At 45.6% G+C, this 20,756-nt stretch overlaps 1 protein-coding gene across 4 annotated transcripts in view; it reads left to right on the forward strand.

Annotated features, from left to right (window-relative positions):
- Positions 1-20,756, forward strand: part of RBM23 (RNA binding motif protein 23) — a 78,958-nt gene that overhangs the window by 10,153 nt on the left and 48,049 nt on the right. For all 4 annotated transcript variants that reach the window (XM_069761783.1, XM_069761780.1, XM_069761782.1 and 1 more), the window contains exon 2: positions 17,792-17,883. In XM_069761783.1, coding sequence (XP_069617884.1) covers positions 17,812-17,883 — 72 coding nt within the window. In that variant the 5' untranslated portion in view covers positions 17,792-17,811. The remainder of the gene's footprint in view (positions 1-17,791; positions 17,884-20,756) is intronic.

Here is a 20,756-nt window from a genome sequence, read left to right on the forward strand (position 1 = left end):
TGTTGCCAGTGGTTCCGGAACTCCTCTCTCAGGGTCCATTTCATCATCCAAATTTGGAGACTCTTCACTTAACGGCCTGGAATTTGAGAGGGAGCTTCTGAGGGAGAGGGGGTTCTCTAACGCTTTAATAGCTACTTTATTGAAAAGTAGGAAGGAGGTCACTACAAAGATCTACTCGAAAATTTGGAAAAAATTCCTTTTGTTTCATCAGCAACCATTAGGAGATAAGGCTCCGATTTCAGCTATTTTAGAATTCCTTCAGAAAGGCTGGGAATTGGGCTTAGCGGTCAACACTCTAAGAGTTCATGTTTCAGCCTTGGGAGCTCTATATAACAGTGATATAGCTGGTAATAGATGGGTTGCTAGATTTATTAAGGCATGTCAGCGTTCTAACCCAATCCATATTGTAAGAATACCCCCTTGGGATTTAAATTTGGTACTTGAGGCGTTGACTGAACCTCCGTTCGAGCCATTAGACTCTATTTCAATAAAAATGTAACCTTAAAAACAGCTCTACTCTTAGCATTAACATCTGCCAGGAGGGTCAGTGATATACATGCATTATCAGTAGATCCTCCCTATCTAATAATTCTCCAGGATAAGATTGTCTTAAAGCCTGATCCTGCATATTTACCAAAAGTAGCATCTAAATTTCATAGAAGTCAGGAGATTTATTTACCATCCTTCTATGAAGATCCAGGTTCAGAAGAGGAGAAAAAATATCATACTCTAGATGTAAAGAGGGCGATATTAGAATACCTGGATAGGACACAAAGCTGGAGACAGAGTAGGGCTCTGTTTGTTTCTTTCCAGAATCGGAAAAAGGGTTCTGGTGTCACGAAGAACTCTATCGCTAGATGGATTAGAGAAGCGATATGTCTTGCCTATTCTGCCAAGGGAGTAACACCACCAGAAGGCATCAGGGCGCACTCCACTCGGGCCATGGCATCATCCTGGGCGGAGAAGGCAGATGTCCCCATTGAAATGATATGTAAGGCGGCAACTTGGTCATCACCTTCCACCTTTTATAAGCACTATCGCCTTGATCTATCTGCTAATTCCAGCTTACAGTTTGGCCGTTCAGTACTTAGTGCTGTGGTCCCTCCCAGTTAAATAGTCTTTGAAAGTCTCTCGTTGTGGGTGCTGTCGTGGCGATAGGAAAACCGGTTTTTACGTACCGGTAATAGGATTTTAGAGTCCACGACAGCACCCATACATTCCCCCCCGTATTTAGTTACTTATTCCTGCACTCTGTTGGAAGGTGTGCCGTAGAGTTCACTCTATAGAGGTGGTGGTATTTAGTATTGTTTAATATGATATTGTCATGTACTGATTCATTGGTGGTATCCCTTGTACTCTGGAACACAAACTGGAGGGCGAGGGGGACCGCCCCTTTTTAACCTGTAGGTTCCTGTCCGGAAGGTGGGCGGATCCCCTCTCTCATTGTGGGTGCTGTCGTGGACTCTGTAAAATCCTATTACCGGTACGTAAAAACCGGTTTCCCACATGTCTACTTTACATCAGCACAATTTTGGAAACAAACTTTTTTTTTCAAGGAAGTTATAAGGGTTAAAATTTGACCAGCAATTTCTCATTTTTACAAAACCATTTTTTTTAGGGACCACCTCACATTTGAAGTCATTTTGAGGGGTCTATATGGCAGAAAATACCCAAAAGTGACACCATTCTAAAAACTGCACCCCTCAAGGTGCTCAAAACCACATTCAAGAAGTTTATTAACCCTTCAGGTGATTCACAGCAGCAGAAGCAACATGGACGGAAAAAATTAACATTTTACTTTTTAGTCACAAAAATGATTTTTCAGCAATAATCTTTTTAATTTCCCAAGGGTAAAAAGAGAAAATGGACCTCAAAAGTTGTTGTCCAATTTATCATGAGTACGCTGATACCCCACATGTGAGGGGGAACCACTTTTTGGGCGCATGGCAGGGCTCAGAAGGAAAGGAGCGCCGTTTGACTTTTTCAAGCTAAATTTGGCTGGAATTGAGATCGGACGCCATGTCGCATTTGGCGAGCTCCTGATGTGCCTAAACAGTGGAAACCCCCCACAAGTGACCCCATTTTGGAAACTAGACCCTCTAAGTTACTTATCTAGGTGTGTGGTGAGAATTTTGAACCCCCACGTGCTTCACTAAAGTTTATAATGCCCAGGCGTGAAAATAAAAAATCCTATTTTTTCCCACAAATGATATTTTAGTCCCCAATTTTTAATTTTCCCAAGGGTACCAGGAGAAATTGGACCCCAAAAGTTGTTGTCCAATTTGTCCTGAGTACGCTGATAACCCCATATGTGGGGAGGAACTACTGTTTGGGCACACGTTGGGGTTCGAAAGGGAAGTAGTGACGTTTTGGAATGCAGACTTTGATGGAATGTTCTGCGGGCATCATGTTCCGTTTGCAGAGCCCCTGATGTGCCTAAACCGTAAAAAAAACCCACAAGTGACATCATTTTGGAACCTAGACCCCCACCCCCCCAAGGAACTTATCTAGATGTGCCCCCTTTTTGAAACTAATGTACGGTTTCCTGTAAAGTAAATTAGTAGTGCATGGAGGTGTGGTACAATTTGAAGCAGTCCTTCATACACAGGCCGGGTTTTTCGGGGCAGGTGTCACATTGATAAATGGTGTCCTTGCGTATTCCCCTTTTGTAACACACTCGGCACCTTTTTTGCGGCTTACCTTTTCTTCCGGTTGGCGGGACCACCCCCGGAAAATGCTGGCCTGGTACGATACGAGCACCTTCAGTTCCGGAAGTACTGGGGCCCTCTCCTTCCGGAGTGCCAAATATCAGGGCCTTAACCACTACCTCCTGGAACTGAAGGTACGACGTATCGGTGTGGCGTGCACATCGTAACAGCAGGAAAGAGTTGAGCATTGCCATTTGTACAATGTGCACGGCCAGCTTTTTGTACCACACCTTGGCCTTTCTCAAAGCACTGTACGGTTGGAGGAGTTGATCAGAGATCAACCCCCCCCCCCCCATGCTTTTGTTGTAGCCCAGTGCACAGTCCGGTTTGCTGACCTGTGTAGAGGTACCCCGTACAGTGCTGAGGGCTCTGCCATCACCGTGTATGGTGGTCAAGAGAAGGGCATCTCACTTGTACTTGACCACCAGCAGGTGGTCGCTACATTGGGCCTTGCTCTTACCATTTCTGAGCATCTGCCCAAGTAGCGTCTTTGGGAGGCCTCTCTGATTTTTTGCGGACAGTACCGCAGGCTGCGGTACCTCGCGCACAGAGGGATTTGTAGAGTGGGATGCTGGTATAAAAGTTATCAGTATAGAAGTGATAATCTTTATCCAGCAGTGGGTGCACCAAATCCCACACGATCTTCCCACTCACTCCCAGGACAGGAGGACACTCGGGGGGGTTCAATCCTGCTGTCCTTCCCTTCATACACTCTCTAAACCTGTGGATGTACCCTGAGGCACTCACACACATATTGACGGAATCCGAGCCGCCCCTTAAAATGGACCAAGGACTCATCCACGCAGATGTCCCTTTTGGGCACGTACACTTCAGAAAACTTTTTGTTGAAGTGTTCGATGACCGGCCGAACTTTGAACAGACGGTCAAAGTTGGGGTCATCTCGTGCGGGACACTGTGCATTATCGGAATAATGCAGGAACTTATGGATGGCCTCAAAACGCTTCCGAACCATGACCATTCGGAACACTGGAGTGTTATATAAAATATCTACTCCAATATTGCCGAATTTCTGGCTTCTTGACGATCCCCATGTGGAGGACCAGGCCCCAAAACTGCATCATTTCAACTGCGTCTACAGGAGACCAGTTGGAAAATGATGTACCGGGGTTTTGCTCCAAAAATTGACGAGCATACAAATTAGTTTGCTCCACCATGAGGTTAATAAAATCCTCAGAGAAAAAGACTTTAAAAAAGTCTGTTTCTGTGAGGCCGGCGGTGTCAAACTTGATTCCTGATTCTGCCACAAAATCAGGAATCAGTGGCTCGTAACTTTCGGGGGGCGAGGTCCATATGGGGTCCACAGTGGGGAGCGCTGGTTCAGGAGTGGTGGGGGCTGCCTCATCTTCTGTCCTGGGGCGTCTGCGTGGCGGTTCCGCAGGACCCAAGGAGAAAGATGAGGAGGATGAAGAAAAGGATGAAGAATCAGAAAAGTAAAGAAAGTGGGATCCTCTCCCTCGCTGTCAGTGTCGGAGGCAAGGAAAGCATATGCCTCCTCCAATGAATAGCGCTGTTGGGACGAGCGGGACATTTTTGTGTGAATATGGTGATTGGGTGCACTTTATTGATAACTGTATGTGTGGGGGGATTATTATTATTATTATTATTATTATTATTATTATTATTTATTGTTATAGCGCCATTTATTCCATGGCGCTTTACATGTGAGGAGGGGTATACATAATAAAAACAAGTACAATAATCTTAAACAATACAAGTCATAACTGGTACAGGAGGAGTGAGGACCCTGCCCGCGAGGGCTCACAATCTGCAAGGGATGGGTGAGGATACAGTAGGTGAGGGTAGAGATGGTCATGCAGCGGTTTGGTCAATCGGTGGTTACACTCCGCCGATCGACCAAACCACGGTATTATACTCCAGAGCTGCACTCACTATTCTGCTGGTGCAGTTACCGTGTACATACATTACATTACTGATCCTGAGTTACATTCTGTATTATACTCCAGAGCTGCACTCACTATTCTGCTGGTGCAGTCACTGTGTACATACATTACATTACTGACCCTGAGTTACATCCTGTATTATACTCCAGAGCTGCACTCACTATTCTGCTGGTGCAGTCACTGTGTACATACATTACATTACTCATCGTGAGTTACATTCTGCATTATACTCCAGAGCTGCACTCACTATTCTGCTGGTGGAGTCACTGTGTACATACATTACATTACTGACCCTGAGTTACATCCTGTATTATACTCCAGAGCTGCACTCACTATTCTGCTGGTGCAGTCACTGTGTACATACATTACATTACTCATCGTGAGTTACATTCTGCATTATACTCCAGAGCTGCACTCACTATTCTGCTGGTGCAGTCACTGTGTACATACATTACATTACTGATCCTGAGTTACATCCTGTTTTATACTCCAGAACTGCACTCAGTATTCTGCTGGTGCAGTCACTGTGTACATACATTACATTAGTGATCATGAGTTACATCCTGTATTATACTCCAGAGCTGCACTCACTATTCTGCTGGTGCAGTCACTGTGTACATACGTTACATTAGTGATCATGAGTTACATCCTGTATTATACTCCAGAGCTGCACTCACTATTCTGCTGGTGCAGTCACTGTGTACATACATTACATTAGTGATCATGAGTTACATCCTGTATTATACTCCAGAGCTGCACTCACTATTCTGCTGGTGCAGTCACTGTGTACATACATTACATTACTGATCCTGTACTGATCCTGAGTTACATCCTGTATTATACTCCAGAGCTGCGCTCACTATTCTGCTGGTGCAGTCACTGTGTACATACATTACATTATTGATCCTGAGTTACACCCTGTATTATACCCCAGAGCTGCACTCACTATTCTGCTGGTGCAGTCACTGTGTACATACATTACATTACTGATCCTGAGTTACATCCTGTATTATACCCCAGAGCTGCACTCACTATCCTGCTGGTGCAGTCACTGTGTACATACATTACATTAGTGATCATGAGTTACATCCTGTATTATACTCCAGAGCTGCACTCACTATATAGTGATTTGTGCAAACTTATCTGAAAAGAAAACTCTAAAAGGAGAAAAAAACCTGCAAAAAGAAAAGCCTAAAACAGCAGACCCTAGTTCTGATAAGTGAACTTGCGTCACTTATCAAAATTTGGCGGCTGCTGGATGTGCGCACGGAGATGGAAAAAAAAGTAAGTGTCTAAAACAGCAAGCCCAGCTCTGATAAATGAACTGTTTCACTTATCAAAATTTGGCCGCTGCTTGATGTGCGCACGAGGGTCAAGCAAGGGGGGGGGGGGGGGGTGTTTAAAAAAAAAAGAAAAAGGAAAACGGCAGGCACAAACTCTGATAAGAGAACTGTGTCACTTATCAAAGTTTGGCGGCTGCGGGATGTGTGTACGGAGTTGGCGCAACGGGCGCGAGGGAAAAAAAGCGAGCGCGAGCGTTGATCGGTGAACTGCGTCACCAATCAACGCTCGGCGGCTACTAAATGTGCGCACGGAGGCGGCACAAATGGAGGGGGGATTGGGGTGGATGAACGGGGATTGGGCAGGGATAAAACTTACGTTTAGTTGTCTTCTTTCTTTAGCAGGGATTGTGGTGCTACAGGCTGCTGTGGCACCACAATACCCAGCACGGCAGGTAGATCCAGGCACAAAATCCAGCAGGGAGATCCAGCAGTATGACCGCTCTGTAGGAATCCTCAGCTAGAGTGAGGACCCCTGCAGAGCGGTCATACACAGGTCAGGCAGGTGACACAGACAGGTCACAGAGCAGTCATGCTCCTGCTGTGACCTGTCATTGGTGGGATCGACCATAACATCGATCCCACCAATCAGAGCTTTCCTAGTCACCCAGGCAACTGCTGGTGACCTGGCTGTGACCTGCCTAGGATCGGAGCTGTTCGCGCCGATCCTAGGCAGGTCACAGCCAGGTCACCTGCAGGGCACAGAGCGGTCACAGCGTGACCGCCGCTGTGCCCTGTGATTGGCGCGATCGACGATGACATCGATCGCGCCAATCAGCTCCTGCAGGCCCTGCTGGGCCTGTACTATGTTTTATCCTAGGATCGGTGCTATTAGAGCACCGATCCACGCAGGTTCCGGCAGGGCACAGCGCGGTACTACCGCGTGGTGCCCTGCGATTGGCGCAATCGATGCGATCGCGCCAATCCGGGGTGTTCTTGCCGGTGCCTGGCGTTGCCAGGCACCGGACCTAGGATCGAGTACATCGGTACTCGATCCTAGCCTGTCACCTCATTGTTTCAGCTGCTCCGATTGGCTGAAACAATGAGAATTGCTGTGATTGGCTGTTCAGAATTGAACAGCCAATCACAGCGATCTGGAGGGCGGGTGGGCGACGCCAATGCCCTGGATGCCGAGCCATCTTCCCCAGGTAAGATGGCGTCGGAATTTTAATGCGATCACCGCGACTTTATCGCATTAAAGGGCATGACGTACTATCCCGTCGAGGGTCAGATAGGCCCAGGGCACCTCGACGGGATAGTACGTCGAACGTCAGAGAGGGGATATATTCTCTATATCGACCACCACAAGTTTGGACATACCTTCTCATTTAGGCTGTGTGCACACGTTGCGGTTTTTTCGCGGTTTTTCCCGATGAAAACGCTATAAAACCGCATACAATAAGCATCCCATCATTTAGAATGAATTCCGCATGTTTTGTGCACATGATGCGTTTTTTTTCCGCAAAAAAAATAACCGCATCGCGGTAAAACCGCAGCATGTTCATTAATTTTGCGTTTTGTTTTTTTTTGCGGATTTCCCACTACAAAATGCATTGGGAAGTGTCCGGAAGAAACCGCGGCAAAAACGCATGCGGTTTTCTTGCGGATTTCTTGCAGAAAATGTACGGTTTTTCTCAGGAATTTTCTGCGAGAAATCCTGAACGTGTGCACATAGCCTTAAGGAATTCTCTCACACTGAAGGCATCAAAGCTATGAATTAACACATGTGGAATTATACACTTAGCAAAAAAGTGTGAAACAACTGAAATTATGTCTTATATTCTAGGTTCTTCACAGTAGCCACCTTTTGCGTTGATGACTGCTTTGCACACTCTTGGCATTCTCTTGATGAGCTTCAAGAGGTAGTCACCGGGAATGGTCTTACAACAATCTTGAAGGAGTTCCCAGAGATGCTTAGCACTTGTTGGCCCTTTTGCCTTCACTCTGCGGTCCAGCTCACCCCAAACCATCTTGATTGGGTTCAGGTCTGGTGACTGTGGAGGCCAGGTCATCTGGCGTAGCACCCCATGACTCTCCTTCTTGGTCAAATAGCCCTTACACAGCCTGGAGGTGTGTTTGGGGTCATTGTCCTGTTGAAAAATAAATGATTGTCCAACTAAACACAAACCAGATGGAATAGCATGCCGCTGCAAGATGCTGTGGTAGCCATGCTGGCTCAGTATGCCTTCAATTTTGAATAAATCCCCAACAGTGTCACCAGCAAAGCACTCCCACACCATCATACCTCCTCCTCCATGCTTCACGGTGGGAACCAGGCATATAGAGTCCATCCGTTCACCTTTTCTGTGTCGCACAGACACTGTGGTTGGAACCAAAGATCTCAAATTTGGACTCATCAGACCAAAGCACAGATTTCCACTGGTCTAATGTCCATTCCTTGTGTTCTTTAGCCCAAACAAGTCTCTTCTGCTTGTTGCCTGTCCTTAGCAGTGGTTTCCTAGCAGCTATTTTACCATGAAGGCCTGCTGCACAAAGTCTCCTCTTAACAGTTGTTGTAGAGATGTCTGCTGCTAGAACTCTGTGTGGCATTGACCTGGTCTCTAATCTGAGCTGCTGTTAACCTGGATTTCTGAGGCTGGTGACTCGGATGACTTATCCTCAGAAGCAGAGGTGACTCTTGGTCTTCCTTTCCTGGGGCGGTCCTCATGTGAGCCAGTTTCTTTGTAGCGCTTGATGGATTTTGCCACTGCACTTGGTGACACTTTCAAAGTTTTCCCAATTTTTCAGACTGACTGACCTTCATATCTTAAAGTAATGATGGCCACTCGTTTTTCTTTACTTGGCTGCTTTTTTTCTTGCCATAATACAAATTCTAACAGTCTATTCTGTATGACTATCAGCTGTGTATCCAGCAGACTTCTGCTCACCTCAACTGATGGTCCCAACCCCATTTATAAGGCAAGAAATCCCACTTATTAAACCTGACAGGGCACACCTGTGAATTGAAAACCATTCCCGGTGACTACCTCTTGAAGCTCATCAAGAGAATGCCAAGAGTGCATCAAAGCAAAAAGTGGCTACTTTGAAGAACCTAGAATATAAGACATATTTCCAGGACGTCCCCCTGACAGCACTCTGGAGGACGTCCTCCTCCTCCTCCTTGCAGGGACAGGAGAAACAACACGAGAGGTTAAAAGGTCCCACTCCGCCCCTTTCCTTCAGTGTTTTTCCTGTCCCTGCATGAAGGGACACACGAGAGTCAGCACAGAAGCCTACCAGACCGGAGGGCTCAGGGAGATCGTGCGGCTGGTCCAAGATATTTCCCCCTTGTCTGTAGCCCAGGACAGAAACTTCCCGGTGGGGAGTCCCTCTGCCCCAGAGACTAGTCGAGCGGACGGGCTCCTGGGTAGAGCCGCTTCCTCCCAGTGGGGGGCTCTTGGCTCAGGCGCCATATTGGAGAAGAGGCGCCAGGTAGGAGGAGAGGCGCAGGGACCCACGTGTTCCGGACATGAAGATGGAGGGGTCAGGAGAACTTCCGGAATCAGCGAGGACCAGCGTGCGTTCCACTGCGTGGAACGCGTAAGTAGGTAGTCATGGTAGCCGAACGTCATTTCCGGTGATGTCAGCGGCGTTTCTCGATCAGTTCCAGATGTAATTTCCGGTGACGTCGACAGCCTAGCAGGCGTTCCTCTTCATGGAACGCAGAAGTAGGCATAATAACTGAGCGTCGATCCGTGTTATCTCAGTGTGTATCCGTCCAGCGTTCCACTGTGTGTGGGAGCGGCGGGCGGGCTGGAGCAGAGGTGTCTGCAATGCTGGAGACAAAGGGTGAGTGCAGCGGCTGCTGCTGTGTCCTTCTGTCATGGGATTTTACATTTACCCAGGCCTAATTGTTTTTCAACAGAGGATATGGAAGTGAGGATGCTGGGGTAAGTGCGCATAGCACAGATGTACCTACACACACATATGTAGACGCTAAGCAGTCCCCATTCTTATGTCTAGGATAAGGAGGTTCCACAGACCCCTCCCAACGACAAAAAAGCCAGGCAAGTCCTCGGCGAAGTCTAGGCGGTGCTCCATATGTCATGAAATACTGCCAGAAGCATACAAGAAAGCTCTCTGCAGCTCATGTATTTCCAAGGTTGTAAGAGAAGAACAACCACCTTTCTTGTCAGAGATGAGGAGTCTAATTCGGGAGGAGGTGCAAAACTCGTTAGCTAGCATGGCACAGCAGTATCCTTCCAGTCCAGGTCCGAGTCCCAAGAGACCAAGAGTCGACCCAGAACAAAGGGATCCTGATATTTCTTCAGTGGAAGAATCAGATTTTAGGAGTTCGGATCAGGAGGAAGGAGAGTTGCCACTAGAAGAACAGGATCAAGGAAGAAAGGTGTCTTCCACTGGAAAAAGAAACTGAGTTAGTTCAAGCAGTGAGAAATACGATGCAGATGAAGGAGGAGCCGCGTTCAAAGTCCAGACAAGATCTGATGTTTGGAGGTCTTACATTCCAAAGACAGACGGTGTTCCCGGTGAGCGAGCACATCCGACTTATGATATTGCAAGAGTGGAAGGATGCAGAACGTAGACTGGTTATGTCTCGGGAATTTAAGGGCCGTCTACCGTTTGACCCAGAGGATATCAAGACATGGGAAGAAATCCCTAAAGTCGACGTACCTGTGGCCAAGGTTACAAAAAAGACAGCCATCCCCTTTGAGGATTCGTCAAGCCTCAGAGATGCCATGGACCGCAAGGCAGACATCGGCAGCTCTGATAAAGGCCAACATAGCAGCTACTTCAGTGGCCAGGTCCATGTACTTGTGGATGGGACAATTAGAAGATCATTTCGTTAATAAGACCCTGCGGGCTGATATAATTTCTTCCCTACCTATTATACAGTCTGCCACGGCCTTCATGGCTGATATTTCAGTGGAATCTGTGAGATTTGCAGCTAGACATAGTTCCTTATCTAATGCAACCCGTAGGACTATATGGCTTAAATCTTGGTCGGGAGATAATGCCTCTAAAAATAAATTATGTACCATTCCCTTTGCAGGATCCAGAGTGTTTGGACAGGCATTAGATGACCTTTTAGAGTTTGCGTCTGATAGTAAAAAAGGTTTTCCCGAGGATAAACCTAAACAATTTCAGCCCTTTCGGAAGAGACCTCCACCTCGCAAATAACCGGACTATAGAGAACAGTGGAGATCCAGCAGAGGGGCCTATAAAGGATCCTATGCTCAGAAAAGAAGGGTAAGAAATTCCCTTAGAACTAGGAGGCAATGACGCCATAGGTATAGGGGGCAGACTCAGTCTTTTTCTGAACAACTGGAGGTGGCTCACAAAGAACGCATATGTCCTCAATATAATATCCAAGGGCTGCAAAATAGAGCTTATATCTCCCGCGCCACAAAGGTGTATCTCACCAACAACTGTGGCAAACAATTCGCCAATGTTCTCAGACCTTCAGAAACTTTTCAGATCTCAAGTCATAGTTCGGGTTCCCTCATCAGAAATCGGCTCAAGTTACTACTCTTCCCTATTCTCAATCCCAAAACCGTCAGGAGAAACACACGATAATAAACCTAAAACCTTTAAACGTATGCGTCAAATACAAAAGGTTCAGAATGGAGTCGATAAGGTCAACCATCCACCTTATAGACAAAAATTCTGTGATGTGCACTCTCGACCTGAAGAGTGCATATTATCAGGTTCCAATCCATTCAACTTCTCAGGAGCTTCTGAGGTTTTCGGTAAGATTTCCGGATCAAACCTGCCACCTCCAGTTTCAGTGCCTCCCGTTTGGCCTTGCCTCAGCTCCAAGAATATTCACAAAGCTGGTGGCAGAGGTAGTGGCATACTTAAGAAACCAAGGAATTACAATAATTCCTTATTTGGACTACTTTCTTCTGGTAGCCCGAGCAGAAGACACATTACTCCTACACAGAGATCGAGTTATAGCGGTGTTGGAACACCTGGGTTGGGTTGTAAATCGAAAGAAGTCACACCTAAAACCCGAGTCTCAGAAGGTATTCCTGGTAGTTCTTCTGAATTCTACCTCCTGACAATCCTTTCTACCAAGAGAAAAGCAGGAGGCAATAAAGAAGATGATCATAGAGTTCCTGAGTCATCAGGTTACCATAAGATCATCCATGAAGATCTTGGGAAGGATGACAGCCTGTATCACTTGTCAGGTGGGCACAAGCTCACTTAAGACTATTACAAAATCAAGTTCTCTTGGTATGGGATCGTCGCCAAACATCTCTGGACAGAACAGTTCAACTATCAACGGCAGTAAGAAGATCATTTACGGTGGTGGACACAAGACAGCAACCTAAGAATAGGTGTACCATGGATCTTGACCCCTTGTGTGGTAATCACCACAGACGCCAGTCAGTGGGGATGGGGAGCACATCTAGAAGGAAGTTTTTTCCAGGGCAGGTGGCCCGAAGACATCAGCCACAAGTCGTCAAATTGCAGAGAACTTTACGCAGTTTGGGAGACCCTAAGAAGAAATCGTTCTCGCCTAAAAAAACAAGCATGTGAAGATTCTAACAGACAACATGACCGCAGTATCCTTCCTGAAACACCAGGGAGTTCCCAGGCACAAACCACTTCAAGAGTTAGCACAGAAGGTATTTGTTCGGGCGGAGAACACAGTTCTGTCAATTACAGCAGTACACTTAGAAGGGTCTCAGAATATCCTGGCCGACTACCTGAGCAGGAGGAAAGTCTGTCCAACAGAATGGGAACTAAATCAAGAAGTTTTCCAACTATTATGCCACCGTTGGGGAACTCCCAAAATAGATTTATTTGCCACAAGAAAAAATTGGAATGTGCCCAGATTCTATTCTCTCAACACTTCGGACATGCCAGAAGCAGTCGACGCCTTAAGCCAAACATGGGACAAACCACTCTCTTACGCGTTTCCTCCATTATTATTATATATTTATATAGCACCATTAATTCCATGGTGCTGTACATGAGAAAGGAGTTACATTGGCACTCATTCCGATGGTACTCGGGAAAATTCAGGAAGACCAGGCAACAGTGCTGATGATTGTACCATTCTGGCCAAAAAGAAGCTGGTTTCCGTTGCTGGGATACATGACAACAGAGAACCCAATCAAACTTCCTATATGGAAGGACATCATTTATCAGGGTCCTGTCCTACACCAAAACCCAGAACGATTGCACCTTTCAGCATGGATCCTGAGATGGACATTTTGAAAGCCCAAGGTTTATCCGATGAAGTCATTTCAACCATTCAGGCTAGTCGAAAACCGGTAACTTCAGCCATCTACTACAAAATCTGGAAAAGATTCTGTATGGAGGGTGGCAGGTCGGCGACGTTCCCAGAGTTCTGGATTTTCTCCAATCTGGTTTCAATATGGGGCTTAGACCTAGTACCCTTAAGGTGCAGATCTCTGCCCTCAGCACTTTCTTAGATTATCCTTTGGCCTCTGACCCTTGAATAATTAGTTTTGTTAAAGCCATCCAGAGATTACGTCCCACTTTTAGACAATTGACTCCCACTTGGGACTTAAACGTAGTTCTCAGGGCTCTATGTAAAAACCCTTATACCCTTGATGAAGACATGCCTATCTCGGTTCAGACATGGAAAACAGCCTTTTTGGTAGCGATTACAACAGCTAAGAGTGGGAGAAATTCAAGCCCTATCTATTAGGGATCCATACCTTCAGATCCGTGACAACCATACAATTTTAAAATTAGATCCATCATTTATCCCCAAAATAGCTTCAGTACAAAACCGAAACCAGGAGATAATTTTATTCTCCTTTTGCGAAAACTCCTCTAATGCAAAAGCGCAATCTTTACATTCTCTTGATGTCAGACAAGCAGTGTTAGACTATCTAGAGGCCACTAGTACCTCGAGAAAAGATCTAACCTATTTATCCTTTTGGGGGAAAGAATAGGGGTAAAAAAGCTTCCAAAACCTCTATAGCTAGATGGATCACAACGGTAATTGCTAATACTCATCAGAAGGGGTAGATTGTCCAGCAGGAATTAAAGCTCATTCTACTAGGGCCATTTCAGCATCATGGGCTGAACGAGCAGGGGCGTCCTTAGAACAAATATATAAAGCCGCAACTTGGGCCAGGGTGAACACATTTTGTAAACATTATAAACTTGACTTATTAGCAGCCCAGCAAATGTCATTTGGGAGAAAGGTTCTCCAAGCAGTTGTCCCACCCTAAAGGAGTTTTCTTTAGTATTCTCCAGAGTGCTGTCAGGGGGATGCCTGGAAAATGGGTATTAGACCTACCGGTAATTCGGTTTCCAGGATTCCATCCTGACAGCACCGTTACTCCCCCCCTCCCCCCCATGTATACTATGTCATATGCTGTAATATGTTTTGGTTAATAAAGAATTCAAATTGTCTATCCATGGTGTGGTACTTGTCAAAACACTGAAGGAAAGGGGTGGAGTGGGACCTTTTTAACCTCTCGTGTGAATGTACAATTTTCATAGTCATGAAAATACAGAAAAATCTTTAAATGAGAAGGTGTGTCCAAACTTTTGCTTCGTACTGTATATGTCTGTCATACATACATACAGACAGCTTGGGGCCCCTGTGCAAGAAATGTATCTGGCGACAGATATATATCTATATCGCCGCACATACAGTTAAGTCTATATACCGGTATATTTGGACAGAGACAACATTTTTCTAATTCTGGTTATAGACATCGCCACAATGAATTTTAAACAAAACCATTCAGATGCAGTTGGATGAAGGGTTTAAGAGTTTCAGCTCCTTAACATGTGCCACCCTGTTTTTAAAGGGACCAAAAGTAATTGGACAGATTCAATAATAATTTAACCCCTTTCTGACCTCGGACGGGGTAGTACGTCCAAGGTCAGAACCCCCGTTTTAATGCGGGCTCTGGCGGTGAGCCTGCATCAAAGCCGGGACGTGTCAGCTGTTTTGAACAGCTGACATGTGCACGCAATAGCGGCTGGTGAAATCACGTTTCACCCGCCTCTATTAACTAGTTAAATGCCGCTGTCAAACGCAGACATTGGCATTTAACCGGCGCTTCCTGCCATCGGGCTGGAAATGAGCGCATTGCCGACCCCTGTCACATGATCGGGGGTCAGCGATGCTTCTGCATAGTAACCATAGAGGTCCTTGAGACCTCTATGGTTACTGATGCCGATTTTCTGTGAGCGTCACCCTGTGGTCGGCGCTCATAGTAAGCCTGCATTTCAGCTACATAGCAGCGATCTGATGATCGCTGCTATGTAGCAGAGCCGATCGAGTTGTGCCAGCTTCTAGCCTCTCATGGAGGCTATTGAAGCATGGCAAAAGTTAAAAATAAAAAGTAAAAAATGTGAAAAAAAAATATAAGTTTTAAATCGCCCCCCTTTCACCCCATTCAAAATAAAACAATAAAAAAATCAAACCTACACATATTTGGTATCGCCGCGTTCAGAATCGCCCGATCTGTCATAAAAACAAAAAAACATTAACCTGATCGCTAAACAGCGTAGCGATAAAAAAATTTGAAGCGCCCGAACTACGTTTTTTGGCCACCGCGACTTTGCATTAAAATGCAATAACGGGCGATCAAAAGAACGTATCTGCACAAAAGTGGTATCAATAAAAACATCAGCTCGGTACCCAAAAAAATAAGCCCTCACCCGACCCCAGATCACAAAAAATGGAGACGCTACGGGTATCGGAGAATGGCGCAATTTTTTTTTTTTTTTTTTTTTCACCACTTAGATAAAAGAGAACCTAGACATGTTAGGTGTCTATGATCTCGTAATGACCTGGAGAATCATAATGGCAGATCAGTTTTAGCATTTGGTGAACCTAGTAAAAAAGACAAAAAACAAGTGTGGGATTGCACTTTTTTTTTTTTTTTGCAATTTCACCGCACTTGGATTTTTTTCTCCGTTTTCTAGTACACTACATGGTAAAACCAATGATGTCGTTCAGAAGTTCAACTGGTCCCGTAAAAAATAAGCCTTCCCATAGCCATATTGATGGAAAAATAAAAAAGTTATGGCTCTGGGAAGGAGGGGAGCGAAAAACGAACACGGAAAAACGGAAAATACCAAGGTCTTGAAGGGGTTAAAATAAAATGCTAATTTCTAGTACTTGGTTGAAAACCCTTTGTTGGCAATGACTGCCTGAAGTCTTGAACTCATGGACATCACCAGACGCTGTTTCCTCCTTTTTTATGCTCTGCCAGGCCTTCACTGCGGTGGTTTTCAGTTGCTGTTTGTTTGTGGGCCTTTCTGTCTGAAGTTTAGTCTTTCACAAGTGAAATGCATGCTCAATTGGGTTGAGATCAGGTGACTGACTTGGCCATTCAAGAATATTGGATATGTGGTCCTTTTTTCATCAGTAGTCATTTTATATTGAACAAGAGAGGGTAACGTAATAAGAGGGCACTGTGAATAACAAAAATAAACTATGTAAGATGCAGCACTGTACATAACATCAGAGGAAGCTATATAATAAGGGACAGCACCATATATAACTAGAGGATGGCACATAATAAGGGACGGTGCTATACATAAATGAGTGCACTATATATACACACTAAGGGACTGTGCTGTACATAATAAGGCTACGTCCCTGTATCTGTGTGCAGTGTTGGTACCAACCCAATCATTACCTTCTCCACATCATTGCCCTCTCCACCACACACACAGCACCACACTGCAAGTTCCCCGCCAGCCACACAGACAACACCACTCGCCTCTCCGCACATCCCCACAGCATCTTCGTTGTCGGCAGCTTTCTCTCTGACAGCCGCACACTGAATGATGACGTCAGACAGGAAGCGCGGGCAGAAAGCGACGGACAGATCCCTGCAGCTCTGCTGATATTTTCTCCTATAGGCAGCTGAGCTGCAGGGATCGCTCCCTGCCCTCTGCACATGCGGTATGTCCACCCCTGTGTATAGTGTCTGTAAAGTGTACATATGCAGCAACCTACGTTCATTCTCAGTTTTCAGCAGGGCTGTGGAGTTGGAGTCCATTTTTGTGGAGTCGGTATAAAATGGACCGACTGACTCCCAAAGTATATAATACATTGGGTGCAGTAGTACAATGCAGGATGTGCTGTCAGTGTTCTCATAAGAATTTGGGAAAGTTATGAAATGTCCTATAAATGTCTGTTCTGTTCCTGATCTAAGGTCTTGACTTTTAGGTGAGATGAATCTGTGCTGCACTTTATGTTCATGCTCAGTAGTGAGGCAGGACTGTGTGATTGGGGGTCTGTGAAACTGAGAAGTTAGGCTACGTTCACATTAGCGTTGCGTCGGGCGCAGCCGCGGCAACGCATGCGCCCTCTATATTTAACATGGGGGCGCATGGACATACGTTGTCTTGCGTTTTGTGATGCATGCGGCATTTTTGGCGCAAGAGTCAGGGCGCCGAGGACGCAGCAAGTTGCATTTTTTTTGCGGCCAAAAATGGACGCATGCGTCACAAAACAATGCGTTTTTGCATGCGGTTTTTGCATGCGGTTTGCCGACGCAACACACAACAACGCAAATGTGAACGTAGCCTTAGGGGTTTGGCTTACCCACTCCATAGCCCTGGTTTTCTGAGTAACTGACTAAAATGAAGGGCAGAACTGGCGCATAAGAGTAGAAAGAGACTGCTTCCTCTGATCATATACGGTATATCAGAAAATTCCTAATATTGGTCTGTGCTGTAGATTTTTGCAAAGTTTGTTGAAACTACCCTGACCCTTAAATATTAGCACGTCTTTCTCTACCCTTGTGATTTATCTGGCTGGAAATAAATTTGTTTCACCTGCATTTGCGTTAACTAGATGTAATGCTTTGTATTGGAGAGTTATTAATTTTCTTGTTGTCTGCAGAACAAGCCCCCTGACCAGGCATGGCTTCTGATGACTTTGATATTGTGATTGAAGCAATGCTGGAAGCTCCCTATCATGGCCAGGAGAAGGAGGCAAGTCATCACCTCGTCTTTGTACTTTATCCTTCACATGCAGTGAGCATTTGTGATCCTGTGTAAGGTCATGACAGTAGGATATTTATACAGATACCTCTTCAACTGCTGAGGTTGGGCATTTCTTACAATGCACCCTGCCGTTTTATCCCGTGCACCTTTGTGCAGTTTTGCATTTTGTAAAAATTAAAGGAAAACCTAAATAAATCAGTGTAGCTCTCTGGTCTGCCATCTTGCTTTGCTTGTAGCTTCCTCCCCGGCTCAGAGAGGATTGAGAAGTAAATGTGCGGGCCTGCTCCCGCTCATCACACAATATCTGTGCCCCAATATTCAGCCAGAGGTCCGCATGGGCTTTAATATGACTGAAGATCTGTTGCTTCACATTCTAGTAATCTTTGTGAGTATGCCAGAGCTTGTAAAGTAAGGTGCACAATGTGGCAGTCTGCTAAAGAGTTGTTGGCTGAAGGCTCCTCTAACATATAGCAAGTTTGAGTTCTTGAATTTGGCCAAAATACCGTGGTTCAAATTTTGAACTGGTTTTCCACCACTATTTGTCCCCTTCTCAGGTGTCATAACTCTGCTTTTCTAATGTACTTTTATTGCCCAAGCGTCTCTGAGCACATGTGGGTTTGGGTCATGTGATCCTTTCTTGACGTGCCAGCACTACTGCCTGCTCCGTTGTGCCCGATCCACCCCTCTTCCTGGTGCAGAATTTGGAGGGAATGAGAGGAGCATGTCGTCCTGCTGCTGATGGGGCAAAGGCGCAGCTTTGAGGTGATTGACAGGGTGTCTGATCATGCGCTCTACAGACAGGCCGTCTGCGGCACACAGGCAGAGATGTCTTCACTGTCCTCAGCACTTACCTTGCAATGCTTTTCAGTGCCGGACCCTTTCTTAATCAGATACATTTTTATTGAATTTGCCAGAATAAAACCTGTATCATTCATGACATTACATTTTACTCAGGTAACAATTTTTAATATAAAGTAAAGTATCCCTCCCCTGCCCCCTCCCTGCCCTTGGAGACCATAGCGTAAGCAACCAACATTCCTCACGTTGCACACATAATCAAATAACGTACTATCACAACACCTGAACATCTCTTAAGGTACCGTCACACTGAACGATATCGCTAGCGATCCGTGACGTTGAAGCGTCCTGGCTAGCGATATCGTTCAGTTTGACACACAGCAGCGATCAGAATCCTGCTGTGATGTCGTTGGTCGCTGCAGAAAGTCCAGCACTTTATTTGGTCGCTGGACTCCCTGCAGACATCGCTGAATCGGCGTGTGACACCGATTCAGCGATGTCTTCACTGGTAACCAGGGTAAACATCGGGTTACAAAGCGCAGGGCCGCGCTTAGTAACCCGATGTTTACCCTGGTTACCAGCGTAAAAGTAAAAAAAAAAACAAAAAAAAAAAAAACACTTCATACTTACCTTCCGCTGTCTGTCCCTCTGCGCTCTGCTTCTACCCTGTGTAAGCCCAGCGGCCGGAAAGCAAAGCGGTGACGTCACTGCTCTGCTTTCCGGCCGCTGGGCTTACACAGGGCAGAGAAGCAGAGCGCAAAGGGACAGACAGCGGAAGGTAAGTATGAAGTGTTTTTTTTTTTTTTGTTTTTTTTTTTACTTTTACGCTGGTAACCAGGGTAAACATCGGGTTACTAAGCGCGGCCCTGCGCTTAGTAACCCTATGTTTACCCTGGTTACCGGCATCGTTGGTCGCTGGAGAGCTGTCTGTGTGACAGCTCTCCAGCGACCAAACAGCGACGCTGCAGCGATCCGGATCGTTGTCGGTATCGCTGCAGCGTCGCTCAGTGTGACGGTACCTTTATAGCGTTACATATCATTCCCACTGCACTAGTTCCAATCAATCCACGGTTGCCATAACTTTTGGAAAAGATCCAACTTGTTTCTCTTGGTGGAAATACTTTTTTCCAGAAGAAGTATATGATCAGTTTGTATAATAGTCTCTTATAGTCGGAGGTTCCTCTCTAATCCAAAATTTTGCTATCAGCTTTCTTGCAATAAATAACAATCGTGCAATTACTATTTTGGTCGAGTTGTCCGTTGTTATTTCTTCCACGTATCCCAATATGCATACCAATGGGTTTCTAGGGACAGTGCACCCAAACACCAGTTCAATACGATTCAATACCACTATCCAGAAGGAAGACCGCCAGGACAATGCCACAGCATGTGCAGTATACCCGACTGAGATTGTGAACACCTTGGGCAATCAGAATTAGGCCTCAGTCCAGCTTTGAATAACCTTTCAGGGGTTCTATAAGCCCTATGGATTACAAATAACTGCGATAACCTCCCGGGTTCACTCATAGATATGCTTCACTTTTTCCCAAGCCTTGTGGATTAGATTAATAGTACTATGCTGAGAACCCGCCTTCATAAAATGCCCTCCCTCCAAACTTTCACTCAGTGACCCCGTCTTTAGTAAGTACCTCAAGCTATTAGGCGTTTGTTTTGTCACCCCCGTCTCATCCCCCCAGCCTTTAAGATGTTGACACTGTCCCGATAAATATAACCAAGGATTAGGGAGCGCCAAACCACCCTCCGTTTTGGGCCTCTGTAATATTTGTTTGAACTTTGAGCTCTTTCCCCCCATATTAGTTCACCGAACAGGGATTTAATCCTGCGAAACCTACACTGTGGGATCCAAAGAGGAGAATTGTGCAGCACATAAAGCAGTTGAGGCATCACAATCATCTTTAAAAGATTCACCCTACCAACTACTGACAGGTGTAATTTATTCCACGCTGAAATTTTGGTACGTATTTTTTTGCAATAGTGGGTTTAAATTTAATTCATCAAAACTTGTTAGAGGAAGGGCAATATGAATCCCCAAGTATTTAAAG

The sequence above is a fragment of the Ranitomeya imitator genome, chromosome 1 (genome assembly GCF_032444005.1).
Source record: "Ranitomeya imitator isolate aRanImi1 chromosome 1, aRanImi1.pri, whole genome shotgun sequence".
Lineage (NCBI taxonomy): Eukaryota > Metazoa > Chordata > Amphibia > Anura > Dendrobatidae > Ranitomeya > Ranitomeya imitator.